The 25,460-nt window shown below is 38.0% G+C and overlaps 2 protein-coding genes across 8 annotated transcripts in view; both read left to right on the top strand.

The window, feature by feature from the left end:
- PAPD4 (poly(A) RNA polymerase D4, non-canonical) overlaps positions 1-18,290 on the top strand; it is a 43,294-nt gene extending 25,004 nt beyond the window's left edge. For all 6 annotated transcript variants that reach the window (XM_021380505.1, XM_021380504.1, XM_021380503.1 and 3 more), the window contains 5 exons: positions 3,433-3,476; positions 6,535-6,671; positions 10,676-10,767; positions 16,137-16,216; positions 17,012-18,290. In XM_021380505.1, coding sequence (XP_021236180.1) covers positions 3,433-3,476; positions 6,535-6,671; positions 10,676-10,767; positions 16,137-16,216; positions 17,012-17,086 — 428 coding nt within the window. In that variant the 3' untranslated portion in view covers positions 17,087-18,290. The remainder of the gene's footprint in view (positions 1-3,432; positions 3,477-6,534; positions 6,672-10,675; positions 10,768-16,136; positions 16,217-17,011) is intronic.
- Positions 20,167-25,460, top strand: part of CMYA5 (cardiomyopathy associated 5) — a 50,320-nt gene continuing 45,026 nt past the window's right edge. Inside the window, exon 1 of one of the 2 annotated variants that reach the window (XR_002433544.1) lies at positions 20,167-20,519. Coding sequence is in view for 1 of the 2 variants with exons in the window: in XM_021381293.1 (XP_021236968.1) it covers positions 20,377-20,519 (143 nt within the window). In the remaining variant the exon portion in view is untranslated. The remainder of the gene's footprint in view (positions 20,520-25,460) is intronic. The other variant, XM_021381293.1, reaches the window with a different exon arrangement.

Below are 25,460 nucleotides of genomic sequence, written 5' to 3'. Positions count from 1 at the left end.
GGATCATCAAGTTCCAATCCCCTTGCCATAGGCAGGGCTGCCAGCTGCTAGATCAAGTACTAGATCAGATTGCCCACGGCCCCATCCAACCTGGCCTTAAATACCTTCAGAAATGGGGCATCCATATTCTCCTTGGACAACCTGTTCCAACACCTCACTGCTCTCTCAGTAAAAAAAACTTCCCCAACATCTAATGTAAATCTCCCCTTCTTCAGTTTAAAACCATTCCCCCTTGTCCTATCACTATAACAAAAAGTTATTTCCCTCTTGTTTATAAAGTCCTTTTAAATATTGGAAGGCCAAAATGAGGTTGCCCTGCAACCTTCTCTTTTCTGGGCTGAACAAGCCCAGTTCCTTCAGCCTATCTTAGAGGTGCTCTAGCCCTTGGATCATCTTCATGGCCATCCTCTGGACCCTCTCCAACAGCTCCACATCCTTCCTGTTTTGGGGGCCCCAGACTTGGATACAATCCTCCAACTAGGGCCTTATGAGAGCAGAGTAGAGGGGGATGATCACCTCCCTGTCCCTGCTGGCCACCCCTCATCCAATGGAACCCAGGATACCATTGGCCTTCTGGGCTGCAGCCGCACGCTGCTGGCTCATGTTAAGTTTTTCATCAACCAGGACTCCTAAGTCCTTCTCATCAGGGCTACTCTCAAGTTCTTCTCCCAGTCTGCATATATGTCTGGGTTTACCTCAACTCAAGTGCAAAACCTTGCACTTTGCTGTGTTGAACTTTTTCTTTTTTTTTCTTTTTTATTTTTAAGCCATTAGAAAGATGCAATGTTTAGTTCATCTGACAGCTTACTTGGCCTGGAATGAAGATACCTGCTGTAGAATGAATAGCCAACTATTTATTAGTTTCAAGATCACACTACACCCACTCTGTTCTATGGGGGGAGGCTTTTTTATGATAGTTGACTCAAGCTAGTAGTTTTCTTTCAGCTGAACGATATCTGTAGTAGAGGACCTATGAGGATGTTTGTGTGTTTGGGATCCAGTTGGCTGTTAGCTTTGATGCCTACACCACATGCATACTATTAACATACAAATCCCAAGGACAGTAGAATGTAAGCATGTCTGTCTTGTGCTGTGGTGGAATTCCATAGATTTATTTATGTGTAAAGAAAAGAAAACATCAAGTCTGTTGTCACAGCACTGAGCCTGTACTTTAGGCAACTGAGTACTTCTACATAGATCCTTAATACAATGCAAATGTATATATGCATATATATGATTGATTTGGAGGAAGTGAAATGACAATCGGCTTTAAAAGGCAGAAGTAATTTTTAGGTGCAAGATTGAAAATGTTGGGAGCTACATTTGAGTACAAAGATTGCTATGTAAAGGTGGAAGCAGAAGTAGGAAAGGTGAAAAATATCTTTATACAGTCTAGAAATTAGTGAACATCTTAACAGTGATTTGATAAGCATTTAGTGATTGATATTATGCTTTTAGTGGAAACTGCCCTTTTCAGTTGGCAATTTATTCTCCAAATCTGTTTTCAGTGTGTTGCAGTAACTCCAGACACTGATGGGGAGTGGGGAATTTCTTCTATAGGATGCTGTATACAGTCATGATCATCCCATTACTGGGCTGTGCATCAAAGTACAAAAGAAAGAGTAGGAGTTACTAGCAAGTGTAAAAGTGTAGGCCTGAAGTAATGTTAGGAACTTTCCATGCATGAGAGCACTTGCTGTAGTTATTTGTGGCAGCTGCCACAGCTGTCTGGGAGAGAAGAAAGTTTCAGTAATTCTTTTCATGGAAATCTGTTTGATCAGTCAGCTTCCTAAGGAGTAACAGAAGTCCGCAGACCACAGGGGAGCCTTTTAGCTGTGTTTTGTCATCTTTACTGCCTAAAAAAGGCAGTCTGGTCATGCATCTAGCACCTAATGTTTTATTCCTGCAAATTTCAGGTTTCTTTTTTTTCACTTCTACATGCATGTGATAATATTGAAAGCAGCTTATGTCCCAATCACACAATTTTCTTATGGGGCTTTTGTTGATGGTACTAGGGAAGAAAAAAAAAATTAATATAAAAACTTCCTTCAATAGGAGATAGTGTCCCTGTCTTCATCAGGCAAACTGCTTTCCTTCTGAATGCATGTCCATGTTCTCATATTTGTGCAGGAAACTTAGAACTTTGGCTTGAGTTTATTTCTTAAATACATCAGTGTCTTATGGTCTTATGCATGAGCCTTCCTCCAGGTAGCAGGTCCAACTGTCATTATAAACTAGGAAAACAGAAACTTGTGGCAAATGCTAGTGGTAAGTAATTTCTTGTTGCCATTTCTTTCATTATGGTAGAGGATAGGAAAATATTCAAAACGTTATAGATATAAAATACTCTTTAATATTTGTAAACACCCACAAACAAAATGATTATTCAAGCAACTGCTAGTTCGTATATTATATTCTTTGAAGGTATCCCAAGCATGCTTTGAGAATTCTGCTGTTCTAATTCTTAGTCCCTGTGGAAGAGGGATTCTTTAACATCTCTTCCCTTGTGAGACTTTGTTTGAAGGTTAAATTAGGTCCCAAGGCAAGGTCTTGTATGCTGAACTTAATTACCATTTTTGCTAGTGCATGATGTAGATAACTGTGTAAACAGACATGCTATGAGCTAATGTTAAAGCTTTAGTACAAGAACTGTGCTAACAGTGCTGTCGATGCTCTAATTCTTCAGAAGGATACTTTGGGATTTTTTTTCTGTCCACCTTTAGCACCATCAGACCTGGGAGATAATTTTTTCTCTCTTATTTTTATTGTGCAGTTTATGTTTTCCCCATTCATGACTTATAAAAGTTATAATTGTTTAGGTCGTGTTAGTATTGTTATTGTCTGTATGATCTTAATGTCTTGTTTGCCACTTAGTAAACCAGCTAAGAGCATTAGACTGTATTTATTTATGTTATATGGATATTGCTAGGAACAGCTACTAAGTATTGGGTGTTTTATCTTCAAGTTATCTTCAAGACTTGGTATATAATATTTAGCAGCTAAAGAGTATGTACTTACTCAGTATAGAGAGATTTCCTATGCTTTGCCAGAATCAAATCTAGTGAAAAAAAAGATGAGTGAAGCTATGATTTGCCTTTTGGAAATCTAGATGAATTTCTTATAACAATGAATTAACATAAATTTTCAAAGTCAAGTAGTACCTAGCTGCTGTAGAATTTTTCATGTCTTCTGCAAATAGCAATGTCTTAATAACAGTGTCTTCCCTTAGCTGAATTAACTCCTTATACTATTATATACAAAATACAGTAATATAAATATTTGTGTAATAACTTTACGTAATGCATGGAAATAAAGTTCATAGTAGATGTTTCTAAGATAGAGTTCGAGTCCAGTCCTTTGAGGTAATCAGTGATATCGTTTCTTTCTTATGAATTACATGAATCACAGCAACTTTGAACTTTTTTTTTATAGCCTTACCTGAACCCATCCTTCCATCCCTCCAAAAAAATTACCCTGTAAGTGTTTCTTACGTATTTACTACATCATATATGTATATGAAACTACTTATCTAAAATATATGAATTCTTAAGTGTCTGTAATGGGTTAAATTAAACAGTTTGTAAGCCTGGTCATTGATAGAATAAACTTGAGTGTAAAAAGGGTTATTTGCATCTTTTGATCTTTTCTTTAGTGAAAATAACTTTTAAGAGAAGGTTTCACTTTGTTGGAAATGTGTGCTAATGACAGCTACTGACCTAATCCTCTCTATGCTGAGCTGAAAATATCCCTATATCCTCTGTAGCTTTGATTGCCTTTTCTTAATAAGTTTAGTTAGTGTTGTTTCTATCCAATTATGGTATTTCAGTTTTCTGTACCTTCCAACAGCTGATGAGTTCCCTGATATTTTTTATTTCAGAGACTGAGTAATGTATGTTTACTATGAAACATTTTAAACCACACAAAATTGTAATAAGAAAATGCCCTTTTGGCATAGCCTTTGTGGCTATATCCAGATCATACTTTGTTGATTTCCAGAGGACTCTGTGAATCTGTATGCTTTTGATCCTCTGCAGAATTACGACTGTAATTAGTGAGCTTTTATCTAATTCCTTACCTAAAAATAATAGCTGATCTCTGTTTGAGGACAGAAGAACTACTGCTGAATAGTCCATTGTCATCATTTATATAGAGAAATTCCTCATGCCTTCCTCCTAACTTTTCATTTCAGTTGCTCTTTTTAAAACCTTTCTTTATTCATTGTTTCTATGTCTTGATGTCTCTGTAGAGGTATGTTTTTTTTTAACTGTCGCTTGTAATTTTGTGGTGATAGTGTCAGAAAGCTACTCTTTCTTTTGCCTGCACTCCCTATAATGCTGAAAAGGGAATATTTCATGATGCTGTATATCAGGGATAAAATACTGTGGTGTCAGCCATCTTGGACAATTAGGATAATCAAGATGCAGAAGAAGGCTTTGAGCTAATAGTAAACTGAATTTTTATTTACTCCTGTTTTGTAACCCTGCTTAGGTATACCTCTGATAAATTTTGATGGTATTTGTTTTTTCTCTGATTTTTACCATACCATGTATCTTCTAATCTCTTCATTGCTGAAAACAGTGCTGAAAAGCATCTGAAGCTGTTTTCTAGTTCTTGTACATTTAGCAATATTTCCTGTTTTTTTTATTACTAAATTTGCTAATTATATTTGCCCAAATTTTGTATGCTGTAGTATTTTAAGTCTGTGTAGCATGTAATTTAAAGAAAACCACTCCGAGAATCAGTAACACATACTTGTTTGTAATAATAATTCAAATTGTAGCGTTTGAACTGTATAAATGTCTTCAGAGTACATTACAAATACTAATGATTTAAGTGAGTAAAGCAAAAGTACATGCAATACCATAACTCTGAAAATGCTGATGAGTGTATACTAATGCAAGTTTTCATCTGTGAAAGAGTTAAATCATTTGCAGATTCCTGTGTTTTCAGAACACGGATGTAAGAATAGCATTTTTATCTTGTCTCAGCATAATTTTTTATTTGTTATCTTGCCTTTGGAGAATCGACTAAATATCATAGGATTTATATAATATATATAATTATATTATATAATATATATAATAATATTAAAAGAATATTTTATACATGATTGCCATAGAACCAAATCAAAACTGTGGATCAAGATGTTAAAAAAAAAATTATGGATATTTGCAAATACATTTTTCATTTACTCTCTCCATTACGAATAGTTAAAGATTTAAAATGTGCTGCGACGTTACAACTTCTGTAAAACTGATACTGAAAAGAAAATGAAAATGAGTAATACACCAAAATGATTTTGGTCTTGTATGTTGTAGTAGTAATTACAGAGCATAAGCAAACTGTAGTTTCAAAAAACAACAAAAAAAAAACCTAAGTTTTTTCTTGTAGTTGCAGGTGATCAAAACTGTGTCTCTGTTCTAATACTGCACATAAATACCGCTTAGCTGCTCCTGAAACAAGCCACCCTACTTAGTCTTTTTTCTTCAGAAATCACAGTTGCAGCTCTTCCTGCAACCTGAAAATACTTTTGTGCTTTGAAGGAAACTACTTGCTTTAGATCATAAGTGCCACGTAAAAGACACGTGCTTGTCTTGAACGAGAAACAAAAGGCAAATTCTGTGGCTCAATATATCACTATCAGAGATGTGAAGTCCTGGAGTGCCACCAGATATGCCCACCTGTGCGTTCTGTTGCTGTGTGGCATGTAGTCCAACTGGCACCAAGCTGACTTTTTGCAGGAGTGCTGAAGTATATCAGACAAGGAGTTAGATTCTGGGTATTCCTGACTGTCCAGCCAGATGTGGTAGATGAGAGTAGCCCACAAAATGCGTCGGTCTGTTCTGAAGCTTTTACAGAACTTGCTTCTGTGTTAGATTTTCACAGATGATCTCTGGAGATCCTGTAATAGCTTAGGTCATTACTGCTTCTGAAAGAAAAACGTACTTCGCTTAAATGCCACATTTTGTTTTCAAGTTTTTTATGTAAGTCTCTTTTTATTCTTTCAGATAGCTTGGGTAGAGAAGATACTACTGCAGTCTTTGAAATAATTATATGGCAGAATGCAGGTTCATATTAGAGGTAGTAGGTTTGAAATGCAAGTTTATGCTGTGAGAAAAATAAGTCTTCCTTTTGGATTGAGTGTTTCTATATTGCAGTTATGGTAACTTGATTGTAATTGAATTATCTTCACCTACACTATGTTTGTTCAGCTGCACTCAGCTTTGTGTAGGTTATCAGCCTTTGCTCAGGTTTTTCTAATAGCTTGTAAACACAAGTCTACTTCAGAGATTCTCCCGTGTTAAAATTCTTCAATGAACTGAAGGCAAGGGATGGTGTCAGAGGCTCCTGTACGAGATGATTCTGCCTGAGCTCATTGGAGTAATTAATATCTAACAGAGGACAAGAATAATAAAACCTTTTGCTTGTAAGTTCTTCTTGCACTTCTAATGAACAAACAAAGGGCAGCTTTTGTTTTGTAAAAGATATGTGTGTGTGTTTGTATATACATACTCTCTGATTTTATTTTGACAGGAATCTTTCGATCCTACTATGCAGCTGCATCTTGTTCATCAGGCGCCATGTACCATTCCTCCTTACCTCTCGAAAAATGAATCAAGTCTCGGTGAACTGCTCATAGGTTTCTTCAAATATTATGCCACAGAATTTGAGTAAGTAGTAAGCTCATGTTAGTTTTTCAGAATATTTTAAATTGTCATTACTTCAATTAAATATATCATCATTTTATGATACTTGAAGAGTAAAGAATGACAGTAATGCAGCAGTAATAACTGACATCAGAAACAAACAAAAAAGACTAAAGGAAAATAGGAATGCTGATAGAGTATTTGATGTCTTTTGCTAACCTAGGCATTTTATTCTGTCAGATAAGAAATTAAAAAAACAAACAAAAACCAAAACATGAATATCTGGCTAGGTTTTCCAGCATTGAGTGTAAAGAATTTAAACAATGGACTGATTATATTTTGTCTAAAAATGTTACAATTATCCGTTACAAATCCTGTTTGAAAATTGTCTATAGCTGAGAAGTCGGATTGGGAAATGTCACACCTACTGCAGTAACTTATGTTGCTTTTAAGTCTTCCTATTACGGAAATAAAACTTAATTCAGTATTACTGTTGACTTGGTCATGTGTATATCCCTGATAACTTTAAATCCTGTTTGAAAATGAGGAGAGTGTTTGCCTTGAAGTTATCAGAATTCTACGTGATTTTGTAAAACTGTGAATTGGCTGTAGAAGAAATACCTAAATTAATGCCCATGTTGAGGAAAAGGCAGACAAAAAATGTTTAAACATTTATTTGTGTGTGTGTTCTAGCAAGCCAGTGAGAATAAACATAGAGCCACACTGTGTTTATGTGTATGATAACTTTGCTTTGAGATTGCTGATAGAAACAATGTGATAGGTGGGGAATGAGGATGAGTTAAATAGACACAACACAGGGCTGTTAGTTGTATCTTTCATTGAGCTATTGTTTTTCGTTGCTGCAATCAGTATATTTTTCATTCTTTCCCTGTACTAGTCATTTTTTTTTACGATTTTATTTCAGATGATATGGCTGTGAAGTTAGGTCACATCTAACTGACCTGTACTGGGCCAGTTAACTGTCACTATTGAATTGCAGTGTGTTTGATTTAAAAGGTTACTAAAGAAAACTCAACTTCAGTTTCCATAAAAGTGATTCTTATAGATTCCTATCTGTGGTGTAGGACACAACACTACAAAGTTTAATACCCAGGATCCATTTTGCTGAAAGAACAGTATGTAATGGTCAGCAGTAATGATCATATCGTATATGAAGATCATCATTTTGAACAGAATAAGTAATTGAAATTACTTGCCTGGATTGCTTAGATGATCAGCTGTTGCGTGTATTGGTCAGGAAGATGAAGGCAAGGTGGAGATACATTATTTTAAATTTCCTCCTCAATCTTGCCAAGGCCAATAGATATTTCAGTTAAAATGTGTGTTTTATTCTGCTTGATGCAGTGGATAATATTTGATAGCAGGATAGATCCAAGGAGTCTGGCCAGAAGTCATTTTATCACCTTGTGTTGTCCAAAGATACTGCAGGTTGCCATGTATTTGTACATTGCTCATTCCACTGTCTTAATCTGGGCTTTTTGTTGTGTGTATAAGAAGTAAATTTTCTCCCCCTTTTCTCCCAGAATTGTGATGTTGAAGTTCCTGCATAGATATGGTTGTAAGGGTGAAGCTTAAACTGTTTATGAGCGCAGCTGGAAATTATCTCGCTGTAGAGTTCAAGTCTGCATGATGTTTTACGTCATACAGCTGGCTATAAGTGTGCTTATAACTCCATTTTAACTTTCACTGTTAAAGCTCTATGGATCATGGAGGAAATGTGACAAGGTATAAAAATGTATGGAGGTGTTCTTGAAAGAAAGTATTTGGAAACTAGTCCATGTTTACCAGGCCCTCTTTAAAAGAGTGTCTGATTTCACTTGTACCACAGTGAGTGAAGGCAGCAGGTTTCCTCTTGGCTGCCACTTTACATAGTAAGACCTTGAAGTAAGGCCTTGCTGCACTGAAAATACTGTTAGGGAGTGTAAAGATTGTCATCTGGGACTGTGCTGCTTTTACATTTCTTGTTTCAAGTTAAGATTATTCCTTGTTTATGTTATATTTGGTGGACATGACCAAAAATGAGCTACGTTGTCTTGATAAAATATTAAACACAATTGCTGACAGCTCCCTTCAGGGCAGAATTAGCTAATAATGTTATCATATTCTTCGATAGCACTACAGGTTAAATATGTTTGCAGTTTGTACACACTTCATAAGCCAAAGCTCCTTACAGAAATAGATGATAGTAACACTTTGGAAAACACAAGCTTTTAACTTATACACAGGTTTACACCTGGTTTTCTATCAAATTCTTGCATTCTACAAGAGGTACCTATACATGATGTGGGCAGTGACACCAGAAATAACTGTTGTCTGAGATAGCTTTTGGAATGGTTGTTGTTAACCTATGGATTAAAATACAAAGAAGTAGACTATTCACTTTGCATTGGCAATCATGAAGTTGTGTGCAAGTCAAAGTGGTTAAAAACAATAAGCAAAGCATTTGCTGTTGGTAATTCACTTTTAATTCATGCTGGTTTTGGTACCAACGCAGGGTTAATGAAGATTTAATGAGATAAACTAATTGTTTTCAAGTTTATATACAAAGCTTTTTAAACAGATAGAAACATCTTTTATTGTTGCTTCTTACTAAACCAGTATATTATAAATGTTTGTATTTCTTGATGAAGGATCAAGCCAAGTATAACCTAGGAATAAAGAAGGTCAAGAGCAAAAGTGTTTGTTTGAGGTGAAGCAATACTTCAGCGAAATAGTTGAACTGTCTGCTTCTTCCAGTCATGACCAATTTTCTGGAGCTGTAGTTTTTCTGTGATATTCCAGTTTCTTGTTTTTTTCTTTTGTGTGGCTTTTGTTTGTTTTGTTGTTGTTGAAGAGCATTATACATGCTCTGTGGAAGTATGGGCTGACTTTCGAAAGTGGCTTTAATCGTGAGTTGTACTTGAGCTAATTTGTAGAATCTGCAGGCACAGACTTTTAGCTAGTGTGAACTGTCTTACCACTCCTGACTTAGTGGAGTTACGACAGCTGGTCTATGACCTATGGGGCATAGAATTCTTCCAAACTTAACTGATGATTTACATTGCCTGTATCTTTGCGTTATGTCAAAAGATCCATACGGGCAGGAGATCCAGTCTGCTGTACATAACACCAGTTCAGCTAGCAGCATGCTACCCAGCTATTTCTAATTCCCATCTAGTCGGCGTGTATTGTGATCTCTTGCTGGAATTTCAGGCTTTTTGCTGTGATATGGCAGTTGTCTGGCTTAGTTAAGAACAACTGAAAAATGGCTGGGAAGAACTGGTTAAGATCATAAAACTGTAAGTGGTTGCTCTGGCTGCCATTATGTTTGGCATATAATTGTTCCAAGCCTCATAAAGATTGCCCTCTGAACTACATTGCTGTTCCTGTTTCAGTGTGATCATTTCCTCTGGTTTCATTGTTGTAAAACTGTGCAGAACGCAGTAGCTTACATTCAAAGGCAGCTTTGAGTTGTTCTAAATGTTGTACAGTTACAAAATATCTAAATTACCACATATACAAAATATTAGTACTTTCTAAGAAGCTTCTTGCACTGGGATAGCTCATCTGTAAGCATGCTTTCTTTTGCCCTCTTGATCACTGAATGTATGTTAATTAAATACATTATGTCTTCCTCTGCTCTTAAACTCCTTGTGTGCCTTGTTTTCCCCAAAGAAATAGCTGAAACATTTATGGGACTGTAATTTATTTTGAATTTAGAAATAAATGTAGGACACCATTTTCAAGTTGACGTTTTTTGGAAAAAAAAAATCTGTCATGGACATTTATGATGTTCGGTTTGCAGATGTTTTCATAAATATACTAAAGTGCTTGTGGAATTATTTCTTGTTTCCTCTCCAGCATTCCTTACTTTTGTATAGTACTTTACATTAACCTTCTCATTATTATAAAGTACTATAATACACAGGCTTGTGACAGAACAGTATGACAATTTGTTACTGCAAACTTGCTCTTAATTCTGAATGAATAATGTTAAAAGGTCTGCAATTTCTTTTCCTTTTCCCTAGTTGGAGCCATCAGATGATTTCAGTTCGTGAGGCCAAAGCTATTCCAAGACCTGATGATGTTGAGTGGAGAAACAAATATATATGTGTAGAAGGTAAAATTTAAAGCTACATTATCATTTTTAACTACTAAGACACTAAATCAGTCACTTAGATTTTATGGTGCTCATATTTTAATAACACACATGTGAAATATATGCATGTAGTAAATGAAGTTTAATCAGTGTAAATAGTTTTGGAAAGAGTCTTACTGAAAACATTTGAGAAGGAAGCTTTAAGTTCTGTAGTGCTTAAAAATAGTTCTCCTGACCTTTTCTTCAAGAGGACTCATTGCCCTGTTACTTTTGGCACAGTGATTAAGGCTTTGACAAGGAATGGCCTTTATGGACAGTACTATACTTTGCTGCTCTGTAAAAATAGTCTTCAGTTTTGCCAAGATTGATCTTCTGCAAAAACACAGTGGACCATATTCAGATTCCTCTGTGAGAATATTCTTTGTTCTAGTAATGCTCTGGCATTTCAAGTCTTAGCAGTAAGTAAATTGTGCAGATGTTGATCCACTTGCAGCTATTTTTGATGAGCTTCTGAATGTACAGTTTCCACAGACACTGTATGATACCCTCCAGAACCAGAGAGTAAAACCCAGGCTATTTTTTGGAGTCACTTGTCTTGGTACCTGTAGTTCAAGCTGAACTGGGTATTAGCAGAATACAAGGACCTACTTCTTGTGCTCTCGTTGCCTTTCAACTGCCATCAGTAGTCTACGTGGAGAAGGTGAAGCTTGGACCAGGGAAAGTGAAAATAATAGAGAAGGATTGTGATGCTGGAGCAGAGTATGAAAAGAAAAGCAGGGAAGGGACTGGGAGTTATCATGTAAACTAGAAAGAGTTAGTGCTGTGAAGATGAAAGAAAAAAGAGAAGAGAGACAGTGCAGCAGGTGAAGATGAATTTGCTGTAGAGGAGACTGTGAAAAGGAACTGGGGTGGAGAAGAAGTTGAATTAAAATTATCTGGTTTAGGGCACTGAGGTAAGAAGTGAAGGTTTGAAATGTGGGAGATGGCCTGGGTCCTGTCTTTAAATAAATGGGAGACTATTGCGATTAGGACTTCAAGGGTTGAAGATTTTGGATAAAAGAAAACTGGGCTTGGATAGGAGCCAAACGGTATGGCAAGAATTGTTGAGAGACTGCAAAAATCTTGGGGGGGGAGATGGGCAGTAGGGCAGAATGCCTGTGGTTTAGATTCCTCAAGATCCCTGGCAGGGTGGATGTGCATCGCATGTGTGTGCACATAATTTCATGCAATTGTGCTACTCTCTGGAGTGAAAATTAGCTTCTGGTGAAATCAGTTCTGTGGCTGGAGCTCAGTGACTTGGCTGTAAATGATATGGATGGCTGTGTGAAGCCACGTGACAAAATTCCTATCCTTTATTTGATCCTGGGGGAAAAAAAAAAAAAGGAAAAAAGAAAAAAAACCCAACCAATCATAGGGAAAAATACACTGAAACCTATGAAGAAGGCTTCGCATTCGACTTCACCATCTCAGAGTTAAGAAATGTGAGAATTAAAAGAGTATCTGCGCAGCTGAAGTGATCTGCGATAGTGTAGTGCAGACACTGCCAAGGCTGTGTTCTGAGTGTGGGAGGTGGGAATGCTCAGCAGCTGTGCCTACTGCTGTCACATGATGCTGATGCTCTGTGTTACAAGGTGGCTGCCTATACGCTTCAGGCTTTCAACTTTTTCATGGCGTTTCAATGTGGTGCAATAATAGGATGTTCTTTCTGCGAAGTTGGAAAATAGAATATTAGCATACAAAATAGTTTGTATAATTGTAATAGAACTTGTATTAAATATTGTTGATTGCATATAACTTTTTAAAGACTAAATTTTGCATTTGACCTATTAAAGCAGCAAAATTATCTGTAGTTGGTATATCATTTTCCCTCTGTTCAGTGTGCTTCCATTAAAAGTGCAATTAATCATCTAATTCTGAGTTTTTATTTATAAATTGGAGGGTCAAAAATGCATTTCTTATTTCTACTCAAAGTAGGTATCATATTTTCAACAGTCGTTGAGCTGAACTAGTTTAACAGCAAGTATTTGGATAAACTTATTTGTAATTTGACAGGAAACACATGAAAGCTAGCTAAATGTGTCAAAGTATTATGGTTTACAAGTCTGTCAGGACTAAAATTTTTGTAACTGGTGTTGTGTTTTTTTTTTAATATTTCAAATATATTTGTTGATAGATCATAGAACTCTGTGTATGCAACTTGTCATAATTCTCCCTGTAGCAATATATTTAGACTTGCTCAAAGAAAAAATTGTGTTTTAATTTTTATCTGTCTTGAGACTGATTCTCACGTTTTCTGCTTTTTGAGAAACAAAACAGCAGAGATGTTCTTTGCAAACAGTTTAAAATTTGGCAGGCAATTATCATTATAGGGATAGAGGGAACACTGCTTTTATTGGTGCATATTCCTTGTCAGAATCTCTGAATTACTGGTGATTATTCTGTTTTGAGGTTAAATCTTGTCTATATCAAACAATATCATGTGTTCACTTTTTGAAAAAAGACAAGTTTGGAAATGCTAGAAACTTGGTAATTTTATGAGACAATCAATTAGCAGTCACTTAGGGAAACAGGATCAGAAGCCTTCTAAGCTGTACCTTATTTGTTGTTGTACCAGATGTTAAAAATAATAATATAAATAATTCCTCAGGGTTTGTTTGGTAGCAGTTTTGGAGTTCTATGATTATTTATATTGTTACGTGAAAAGATGATGCCTTTTTAGCCTTTCCCTCTAGTATTGGTGTTCAAGTTGCGTTACACTTTTTCTTATAACATTTTCATCTCTTTGTGAACAAAGTAACTTACAATGTCTTACTGTCCTGATGGTTAGAAAATGTAAAGTGATGTAAATAGTCGCTGATTGCAGAAGGATTTTCACTGTGTTCCAGGGAATGAATTTGTCTGTTGACAGCTAGTAAATATGCAAGAATAAAGGGAAGATGTGAGTCAGGTTTTTCTGACTAGGAGGAGTATCTTTTCCCCCAGTGAGTTAAGGAAGATTGTACAGCTGTGGACTTGTTAATTCACAAAATCTCTCTTGGCTCAAAATAAATACATAGAAGATCCTAGCATTAAAGGAACAGTTAACATCGTGTAAAAGACAGACAAAGGAAGTGCTATACTGTTTCACATGCTAAGGGATGTGGAATTCTTTGTAGCAGTAGGTCAGTCTGCCAAATGACATCACTGGTACTAGAGGACTATGTACCTTAGTAAATGTAATTGACAGCTTTCTGTTTCAGTCAAAATTGTTTGATGCATTCTAAAGAAAAATCTGCCCTGTAAACATACACTAAAAACTTTATATAGGTAATCTGAAGAAAAAGCTTACAGAAACTTCCAAAATGCAACATTTACTGCTTGAAATAATTTGACTGCCAATTTAAATAGGTTGCAGTAATAAAACTCCAGTGCCACAGAATATAATCCAAATTTGAAGTCCCAGTCTACACAACATTGTAATCCCTTCTGATGTCTATTTAGTGCTTTATTTTACATTATATTCCTATCTCAATAAGAGCAATTCACAACCAACTGTTGTGGTTTAACACAAGTTAGGTAGCCAAGCAGGACACAGCTGCTTTCTTACTCCCCTTTCTCAATGAGACAAGAGAGGAAAATACAATTTAAAAAAATTCTTGAGTTGAGATAGGGACACAAGTCAATCACTCATGAATTACCATGATGGTTGAAACAGATTGAGTGTAGGGAAGATTACTGTAATTTATTGCCAATTAATAATAGGCTAGAGCAGTGAGAACTTAAAGGAAACTACAGATACCTTCCCTTTATCCACTCTCTCATACCTCCTCCTCCTGAGCAGCAACAGGGGATGCAGTCAGTCCATATCTCTTTATCTCTGCCACTTCTTCATGGCCGCTCTGCGCTGCTCCGCGTGGGTCCGTCCCACGGGATGCCGTCCTGTCCCAGCTGGTCCTGTGTGGGTTTCCCACCGGCCGCAGCTCTGCAGGCACTGCTCCACACGGCTCCGTACCACGGGGCCCACCCTCAGGAGCAGCTCCGGCACTGTCTCCACGGGTGGCAGCTGCCCCAGCCCTCCTGCCCCACCGCAGGGTGCTCCCCACGGGCTGCGGCCCGGGGCTGCTCCTGCGGGGGTATCCATGGGCGGTGCCTCCTCCAGGCCTCAGCCACTGCTGCACCGTGGGCTCCTCTGTGGCTGCATGGGAGATCTGCTCTACATGGTGCACGTGGGCGGCAGGGGACAGCCTGCTCCTCCGTGGGCCTCTCTTTGGGATGCAAGGGAGTTCTGCTCCGCATCTGGAGCACCTCCTGCACTCCTGCACTGACCTTGGGGGCTGCAGGGCTGCTTCTCTCCTATTTCCTCACTCCTCTCTCCCAGTTGCTGTTGTGCAGGGTTTTCCCCTTTCTTAACTACACTCTCCCAGAGCACACCCAGTATCATTTGCAGCTCAGCTCTGGCAACGGCGGGTCCCTGTTGGAGCAGCTGGAGCTGGCTCTTTTCTGACATAGGATGGTGCTGGGTTCTGCTCACAGAGGTCACCGCCACAGCTTTCCTGATACCAAAACCTTGCCATGTAAACCCAGTACATCAAATAAAAAAAATTGCCTAATGCAGCATGCATTTTTATGCTTCGCTGGCCTTTTAGGACTTTCATACATTCCAGCAGTCTGAAATATACCCGTTATTTAAGTAGTTTTCTAGTAAGGCAAAAAAGACTTAAGAAATCTTTTTTCTAGTGCATTGTAATACATAATTGTTTAGTACCTGTTACTTTTCCTTAATGTTAGCAATTTTTATCAGTAGCGAGGACTACTTTAATCAAAAAAATGTTCCCACGTATTTATTGTTAGCAAAAAAAAAAAAGGAAAACATGAAAACAGTATCAACTTGTAGTCTGATAGCTGCAAACTTTAAACTCTGTTAGCTGTTAACTTCTGAACAGATTTTGTAGAATAGACTTTACAGCAGTTCATGCTTACATAAAAAGCCATAGTCAGTATTTTAATATCTTTGTGTATTTCACTGAAACTGTGGCATGATATGAACCTAACGTGTAGCAAGTCTCAAAACATTTCCATGTACAAAATCTTACTCTGTTATCACAGACTAACAAGCAGTCACAGCTAATTACTTATGCATGAATTCAGCACAACTGTATCGTGCTTTGCGAGAAATAACAATTTGACATTATTGTGGTTTACATCTTAGAGTGCTTAGGGTTTGAGACTTTTCTGGATTAATGTTACACAGAAATAAACATTTGAGAAACAAGCTGGAACCAGCTGCTTTAAAACCTCTTGGGAAGAAATGGTCTGACTTTTTTTTTTTTCCCTCATTGCTAACTCCGTGAAGATAGATAGAATAGCTGTAGTTTTCTTAACGCTTTTAATGTTTGCCTTTGATCTTGCAGAGCCCTTTGATAGGACAAACACTGCTAGAGCTGTACATGAAAAACAGAAGTTTGATACTATCAAAGAGGAATTTTTGAAGGTAAAAATAACATCCATTTTATTTTTCCGGTCACTTTGGTTTTCAAGATAGCTAAACAAAGGATAGTTATTGTACCTGCCTGATTCTGATGTTTATGATTGTCTTTATATTATGTAGTGTATAAAGTGTAAAAATACACTTTGTGTATTTTATGTATGTACATCTAGAAAATAGAAGATACATATAAATAAGCATAAACAGAAAATTATTCTTAATTTTTTTAGGAAAATAATGTAATGTAAATATGGTTCACTGTTATTGAGTGATATCTTTTCCTGTGGTTTTCATTACACATTGTGGATTAAATGAACTGTGCATTAAGATAGGAGAGTCAGTGCAGTTATTTGCAAGTTCATGATCTAAAAGATGTGACAGATGTGTCTTGGAATCCACAAGAGAATACAGAAGAAAATGTTAATCATGTATTTTAAAGACACAGATTCTGTAAATGACAGAGTGTGTCTTCCTGTATCAGGAGTTTTGGTATGTGTGCTTTTGAGATGATTATTTTGCAGTTAGAGTATCAATGTAATATTTAAATAATGTGAACATCTCTCTCAGTCTTCACAAACACAAATCCACTCTCTTCTTGAAAGGATGTACCTTTCTCAGTAGTCCTCTGCATTTTGTGTACCTTTAGATTCTTTTTTCCTAAGTAAATAAATATCTCTTCTCAAGAGGGGAAAAATAGCAAATTTCTTTTTGTGGATCTGTGAGGCTTACTACTTAAAAGGATATTTAAATATTGATGGAAAATATGATTTATCTTCTAAACCTTCTACTTTTTTTCCCCAGTCTTGGCAGATACTACGAGACAAGAAAGACCTGAGCTTTGTATTACCTTTAAGAGCGACCATACAGAGAAGATAACAAACTTCTTTCATTTTCTCCATATTGGATCCTGCTGAAATAAAGAACAGTATCAAAACCCAGGTGCAGTTACACCCTTGTTATTTTATGACATGCTTTTCTTGTTATACTTTTGTTAAGGAAATCTTTGTAAGAAAGACTGCATATTTTATTATTGAGATTTATTAATGCAGTTGTTCACTCAGAGATGTGTTTTCTGAAAACTCTTGTATTGTTGACTTATGGAAGAAAATGTTGTGACTAAAGCAGCAGACCACAGGAATAAATCTGTTGTAAACAACGTATGGGAATGTACTGATTTGTTTCTGTAATCTGTGTAATCATCAATTCAGACAAATTTAACAATGAAATAAATGAAATCAGAGCTAAACAGTGTATGAGTCTGTATCCTTAAGGCACTGCACACAATAAACTCTCCTTGATGAACAGGCAGCTCGTACTTTGTCTGTTTAAGCTCGTACTTTAAATCTGTTTAATGCAGTATGCACTTTTGCTCAGCTTGGCACTTCCCAGTTTTATTTTCCTTTTGTATAGAACAAAGGCAACAATTTATGAAAATTAAGCTAGATTACAGTTGGTAATGTTCTGGATATCAAGAACTGTAATCTAAACTGGAATTTTCAATCAACAGTTCTACTACAAGGAAGTTGAACTGAAAAAGGACAAATCAGTTTATGTAAATGATTCATGTTCATGTAGTAGGCAAGATAATTTTTAGTGCTGCATTTTACATGTTCAAAGTAGTAGCGATATCTGCTTAAAATGCCCCCTACCCTTTAGTAGCTACATGAAGCTGGGCTTTTGTTTTGATTTTGTGTAAATGTTTGTTTACTGGTAAGCTGCTGTAAATTGATTTCAAATAAGTAATCATAAAAATTGTAGCTTTTCCAAACAACGAAGTAATGAAACTTTTTAGACCTGCTGTAGCACAGTTTGTGCCTGTCATGTGTTTGTTATTGAAGACCAATTCACTGTCAAAGCTGTACTTCTAATTGATGTCAAGTTCATATTTTCATTTTTTAAAATATTTTGTATGGTGTCCAGTGGAATGAAGTTTATAGAGAATACAGCTTTGTTTGCTGTTTTATGTTATTTTGTATTGGACATTTAATATAATTCCTATAATTGAATAGAAAAGGAAATGAATGTAAAGGTCAAGGCACCTGTTACAAATAAAAATTTTCTATGGGTATTTTGTATTGCATCTGTGTACAGGTACAACTTTCATCTGTTGCCACTCCTAACAAGATTGTGAAAGCCCTTACAACTCAAAATAACAAGCATTATTTCTTCTCGTGCAAACTTTAGGTTCTAATTTATTTCAAGTATTACAATTTAGAAGTTCTAGAAACAGTAAAGTGTTTGCCAGCTGGAAGTTTACTTATTGCACACTTAATCATGATCTAGTCTATCTAGTATTTTGGCTTGCTTCTTGAAACAGCTTCCTTGAAACAGACTTTTAGTTTTAATTTTACTTTGTCAGTCCTCTAAAATGTTCTTCCTCCATGTGGATGTTCCCCACATCATCCCTCGTCTTTATCAAGTAGTATAATGAATGAAACATTTCAATTTGTCCTGTTTTATGTAAAATGCTACCAATTTTTTTTTTAGAACAGAATGATGCCTAGATTCAAAGACGGTCTCTAGTTTGGGGTGAGGGGAATGTGGTCCTTTTTTAAAAATCTCTTTGTCTGCGAAATGTAAACTCTTTCAAAATAGTATAACTAAGAAGGGATGTTATGTTCAAAAAAAATTTCCATGCAACTCTTTAAAAACTGACACATTAATCATCTTCATACAAGCTTATAGTAACTCGTATCTTTACAAGTAATCCTTCTGTGTGTTTTTCTTCAGTTCATTTACTTCTGATAAGCTATATTTATAACCAAAATTATAAAATCTAGATGGTAGTTTTGCCAAATACCAGGACAAGCATGTTTGTCACAAAACTCCCCTGGTAATTAAATTACAGTAGTAGTTGCAGGCACCATCCTGCAACAAGTGCAAAGCAATATGACTTGGTTTACCTTACAGTGAAAGAGGCTAATTGGGTAATGTGGGTACCTGGCATAGAGCACAGAAAGTAGCAGTACCTTCATGTGTTAGAAAATTATCTGAGATGTTCAGGAAACAAATTTCACTGGATGTCATATTGGTATATTCTTTGTCAAGGCAAACAAGAACAGCACTACTTTCTGTGGAAGTGCCAGACAACTAGAATAACATCAAGTTAACGTGATATTTGATGTGTGGTGAACTGTAACTTTTGATAGAAAACTTCAGATAAAGTTCCACAATATCACAGAATCCCAGAATTGTGGGGGTTGGAAGGGACCTCTAGAGATCATAGAGTCCAACCCCCTGCAAAGCAGGCTCCCTACAGCAGGTTGCACAGGTTGGCGTCCAGGGGGGTCTTGAACGTCTCCAGAGAAGGAGACTCCACAACCTCCCTGGGCAGCCTGTTCCAGTGCTCCATCAACCTCACTGTGAAGAATTTCCTTCGCACATTGGTGTGGAACTTTCTATGCTCAAGTTTACGGCCGTTTCCCCTTGTCTTGTCCCCATAGACCGCTGGAAAGAGTTTGGCCATGTCCCTTTGACTCCCACACTTAAGATACTTATAAACATAAGATCACCTATACATATATATATGTAGGTGATTTTATATATATATAAATTGTTTTGGAATTGTTTTGCCACAATTTCAAAACAAAACCCTTTGTTACACCTTGTGAGGAATATTTTTGCTGGGAGACCTTTAGTAGAAGGTCTGTTTTCCATTGCTGACCAAGGTTTCAAAATGTGTGCAAGATGCTAACATCTTGAAATAAAAGATGCTTCAGTTCAGTTATTGTATTTTAGGGGTAGTTTGGGGTACTTGTTTGGCATTGGGTTCACTTGTCACTTCTCATCTTACACTGTGCCAGAAACTGTTAGTGCCTTATCTAGGATTTGAGGAATTCTCTAGCCTTCTAGCAGGACTTCTAATTAACAGGCTCAGATTTGTATGGGAAAACCATGTGTTATCAAGAGCTTCCAATTCAATAATCGTAACAGTACTGGAATAGGCGATACAGGGGCTGTGCCATGTGCCCAGGCACCCGGTTGGTGCTAGGACCTGGGGTGGGACCAGCAGCGACTCAGTGCTGCAACTTCACTGCTGTCTATTTAAAGACTGCCCTGAGTCAGAAGAAGTGAGAGCTGCTGGGGATGACAGTTGCTTCAGGCAACCCTGGGGAGGACAGGGTCGAGGGTAAAAATCAACGACGAGAGCCTGAGCTAGAAAGAACATGGAGGGGTACCATGGTGCAGAGTGTGACCAGGCATCTGAGACCTCCTCTTTCATAGAGGATGAAGAAGAAGAAGAGGAGGAGGAAGAAGAGGAGGAGGAAGAGGCCTTGGACCCAGAGGAAGCAGAGGAGCTGACTCACAGGTACTGCCTCCCCTGAGGCCTCGCCCTGCAGTGCTGCCTGGGGAGCAGAGGGTTTGGGCTTCGGCCTGCTGAGTCCGTGTTCCCACCTTCCCGTTCCTTCAGGGGCTTTTTGATTACCACAGCTATGAGGCAGAGGCTGTTTGGGGTGGAAATAGCTGTAATGAGATTTGTGCAGCAAGCACGAGCCCCGAGTTCCCTGAAAGCTTTTCTATTTAAAGAGCCGCTGGCCTGCCAGCTCAAGTGGCATCTCCCTCTGCTCCTCCCCTTCTGGCTGACTGTCACATATCAGTCTCAGAAACACTGGAGGTTTGCCTGCTGAAGAGAAAATGATTGAATATTATAACAGTGCTTTTGATTTTTTCCCTTTTTTCTACCTTGCTCCCTTCCCACTCATCCATCCCTCACCAGTCTCTGTGTTTCCCAAAAAAGGAAAAGCTTGTTCTATACAACAGTGTCCACTGACAATCAGGATTTGTGGGGCTGATTTTTGGGTGTGAAACAAGGAATATTGTGCCACTCTGATTTCTTTATAATAACTTTTCAATAACTGTTGCACAGAAGCTGTTTGTTGTCCTAACACTGCTCTTTTACTGTGAGGAGAATGAGGAAAGGGAACTTGTCCCAGTGCGTGATGTCTGGGGCTGGTCCCGCGCTGGAGGTGGGGTGTCTGCAACTCAATCCATCCCAGCAGGCTCCACTGGCCACAAAGAGACAGAGAGGTCTGAGAGTTAACCTCTGTATCAGGTTGCAAGATTTTTTTAGCAAAGCGTATCAGTTTGGGGTGGATACTGTACGGAGAACCAAAAACATCAATGCAGGCAGTTTAAGATACTTTCAGAAAGCGGTTTTGTATGAAATTTAGGTCATGCAGTTCCTCAAACCTCAGTGCTGTGTAGCCATCCTGCATTTACAAACTGCTCTGTGCGTGTCTCCTTCTTGTTTTACTGGTCTTCACAGGAGAGATCGAGATGGCCGCAAAGGGGGGTGGGACAGCCTCTGTGCAGCCTGAACCACCCCGAGTACTCTGTGTACTCTAAATTCAAACAGGGAAGCATAGCCCAGGAGAGCAGGAAAACAAGCCTCTGTGCTGTGAGACTGAAGAGCTGGTTTTTCAAAGTGCAGAGTACTGCCTGTGTGTAATGCTGTTTTTATCCCAGTAGAGATGTTGACTCAGGTCCACGCTGGCAGAGAGCAGGGTTACTTGACTATAAACATGTATAGCTGCAACCCAACATAAAAACAGCTAAAGCTGGAGCTACTCGCTACAGACAATGAAACCACTGACTGGATTGTTTTTTAATGCAACCTACATTTAAAAAGCTAGTAACAAAACTCAAATTGTAAAACAGAACTAGGAATGGCTAACTTTTCCATTAAAGGTAGGGTCATGTATGTATGTGTGCATGTATGTATGCAGTACCATAGTTACTTTGCTCATGCTGGGAGGTTGGCCTCTCCACAAGTGCCTGATTGCAGCTCCCCACAGCTGTGTCTTGCTTCTGGCTAGCAGCCTCTGCAACATAATCTTGGGCACTGCATCACGATGTCTAATTAAATCACAGAAATCATTCCCTTTAGATGTCAGTTATATTACAAATTAACTTTAACCATCTTATATTAAGAGAGATCAGAGTCAACCAAAGAGGTTTTTTAACAGCTGCACTCAATGGTAACCAATTACAATTTAACTCCATTTGATTAAGCTAGTGGAGATGAAAAAATTTGGTTTTGGCAGAGATAATACAGTAACTGCACTGAGCACTCAAAAATAGCTTGATAAAAGTGAAATAAAACCGATTCTTTAACTGTTTAAATTTTGTTGTTGCAAATATCAGTCTGCTTGTAGATGTTAAAGCCTTCCAATACAGTTGCTGCTGGGGCAAAACTCCTGGGAAGCAGTGGCTAAGCAAGAACAGCAGAGCCAAGCCCCTGAGATACACTTAGTCTGTGCAATAATTATTGGTTAACAAACATGTTTTAAAGCCCCAGTTGCAGAACAGATTTTTTTGTGTGTTTTGAAAACGTAGCTGAGAGGATATGTAACCTATATGCAAAGTTGGCTGAAAACAGCCTGTCCTGGACCCTGCCGTCATGGATTTATTTTTAACAGCTCCAAGCTCTCTGCCATTTTCGTGTTCCTGCTCTACATGCAGTTGAATAGCACCTGATTGTGCAACACTGCAGTCAGCTGGAAGTTTCCCATGGGCTCCTTCTATTTCCATCTTTCAAGCATGCGTGTTCTCATTCCTATTTTATAAAAGAGTTATGCAACACAATGATGGCCCAAGGTCAGGAAGTGCTTCTGTGAGCGAAGCAGTAGCGTCCTGGTGTTTCCCTGCTCCCTTCAAAAGCTCCAGCTGATCTGCAACACTTCCATGCTTATCCTTTTACAGCAGTTATGGAGTCTGGCACGTTTTTTGCTGCAGTTTTCTTCATGCATGCACCTTCCAGCAGAGATGCGTGGCCTTTGCATCTTGTTATTCCCCACCAGCTGCTGGAACACAAGCGGATGCCTGTGTGATGGGGCTCTGGTCGTACACTAGGGTAAAGGTTGGTGTTGTTTTCCTTCCGTAGCACAGATAAAATGCCAGTCAGCTATCAGACCCCCATAGATTACTGACAGCACTGCTGAGGACAAACAGCAAATAGTATTTCTCTGATGGAAAATGCTTTCCTATAGGAAATGCATCACTTAATTTTTAATGCACTCAAAAAAATGCACAGAGGTGCAGCAGAGCTTATGACTTGCCTAAGAATTATGATTCCCTTATTAAGATTTTTAATGTAATCTTTAAGTAATTTTGTTTCCGAACACAGTTTTTTATGCAAGTAATAAAACCAAAACATGGCGTCAGAACCTATTATAAAGCTGGTCTAAGGCATCATGTCCTTGTCAGCATAAATAACCCTTTGATCCTCAGAGGGTTCATGCAATATTTTCTTGCCTTTGGGCATTTTGCTGTCTGACACTGATGACTCTTGACAGATGTCTATTATTTCTGGTTCCATGTAGAATTAATCGTTTAAACAGCAGAAGTATTTTGAAAGCATGTGATGCATATTTTAAAGCAAACAGCAAACATGAGTATGATGTAAGTAAGTTTTAATTTTCATGCTGATAACTGTGAGATTACAGTCCAGTTATGGAAAGGTAGTACCCAAGTGGTTTGTGTACCCTCTAGAATACCTGAGTCTTTGACAATTCCGTGATGTGTGTGTGGCTCCAGAACAGTTCTGCCTCTCATAACTTCCCCAACCAATTTACTTTTGCAGTGGGAAAGTCTTAGGGTGTGTCTATATCCAGGGTTTACACAGAAAGGGCTCTGCAGCCAATTTATAAGCACTTCCAGGTAACTTCATTAGTGGTGACAAAAGAAGGAAAATCAATGGAGAGAAAGTCATAGAATCCTTGAATTTATTTATTTATTTATTTTATTGGGATAGTCATTCCACAGGATGATCTGAAGTTAGCTGGAAATTAGCAAGTGACAGGCTGGGTTTAAAACAGTGCTTTTCTCTAGAACCTAATTCTCTTACTCTGAAGAAGGAAATGCATGAGCTCTAGCCTTAGAAAATGCACAGTAGGTGGAAGAGATGCTGCTGAGCTTATGATTGCTGTAGGGCAAAAGGGGCAGCATGGTAAAGGCAGAAACTGCAGAAGTGTACAGAACAAAATCACAGAAAAATGATGTACTTCTTTCAACTGGGATGGCAATTTGGTCAATGCAATTTTTTTTCTCCTTGCACTGTGTCTGATTCTGGTAGCAACCTTCAGGAAATGAGACATCTTGTCTGCACAGGTCACTGCCACAGCTTGACATCTCAGTTGTTTCACTGGTGTTGTTTCCAGCTTGCAAGGTGTCATGCAGCACAACAACAAATTTGAATCATACCAGGAGTGACAAGTTCTGATGTGAAGAGGATGAAGAGAGGCTCTGGATGATTTTAGAGAGCTGGTGCTTCTAAATGTTTCTCTGTAATGGCAGTGGTGTAGCACAGATTGGCAGATTTCAGTGTCTGAACCCTCCCGCTCTGGCAGATGGGGAGGTGAAAACTCTTCCCAACATGATACGTAAGGGAACATGTGGCCAGCCTTCTGTGCTGGACTAGAAATCTAAAATCCCAGCAGGCACAGCCTTCTGAGAGGCAAAAGACTGTAAGAAGGAGGAAGTGGGAAGAAATATCTGGGGTTTGGGCTATTTTGACAGGAAGAACAAAACAGATTATCAGTGTTTTCAAAAACTGTAAAAGGTTTGAGCCAATGTCCAGTAACAGACTAACATGACAACCGGATTGGGTGTGAAATCTCCATCTGAAATAAAGCAGCACTGGCTTTTGTCCCTGGATGCCAGCACTCATTTCATATCTCTATTTATGCACCTGAAACATTTGGAACATACTTTTTTGCAATGGCAGACAATTCCTCCAACTAGACAGCTTTTACTGTGCAGCATACAAGTTGTTCACAAAACTAGAGGAGAATTTGGAAGTATATTGGATGATAATTCTTGAATTCTGTGTCTTTCATTCTGGTCTTAAAAATAGAAAGCACTTTCTCATCTCACTGTAGAGGAATGTGGACTACAGCTGCAAGTTTGGAATAGAGACAAATTACTTGAATTAATGAAACTTTTTGATTAGGCGGTGCCAGGGCAGCCCACTTTTATTGACTGATATCGGTTGAAATTGGAGTGCTTCCCTATTCTGCATGGGATTTTACTAACACCGGGTAATGCAGAAGAATAGCTTAAAAAGTGTATGAGGGTTATGTAGAAGTTGAAAAATCTGTAAAAAAATCAGGCTTCTGTTATTGTTAACTCAGATAAGGCATGAATTCTCCCTTAGTATTAATGATTTTGATTTGCAGTTGTTGTTGCTGTCATCTTTGCTAAGCCTAAGTCAGCCTAATGCCAAACCATGAAACTGGCAAAGGATAAGTTA

Source organism: Numida meleagris, chromosome Z (genome assembly GCF_002078875.1).
Source record: "Numida meleagris isolate 19003 breed g44 Domestic line chromosome Z, NumMel1.0, whole genome shotgun sequence".
In the NCBI taxonomy this organism is placed as follows: Eukaryota; Metazoa; Chordata; class Aves; order Galliformes; family Numididae; genus Numida; species Numida meleagris.
The sequence above is the reverse complement of the archived record's forward strand: the minus strand, read 5'-3'. Positions and strand labels throughout refer to the sequence as shown.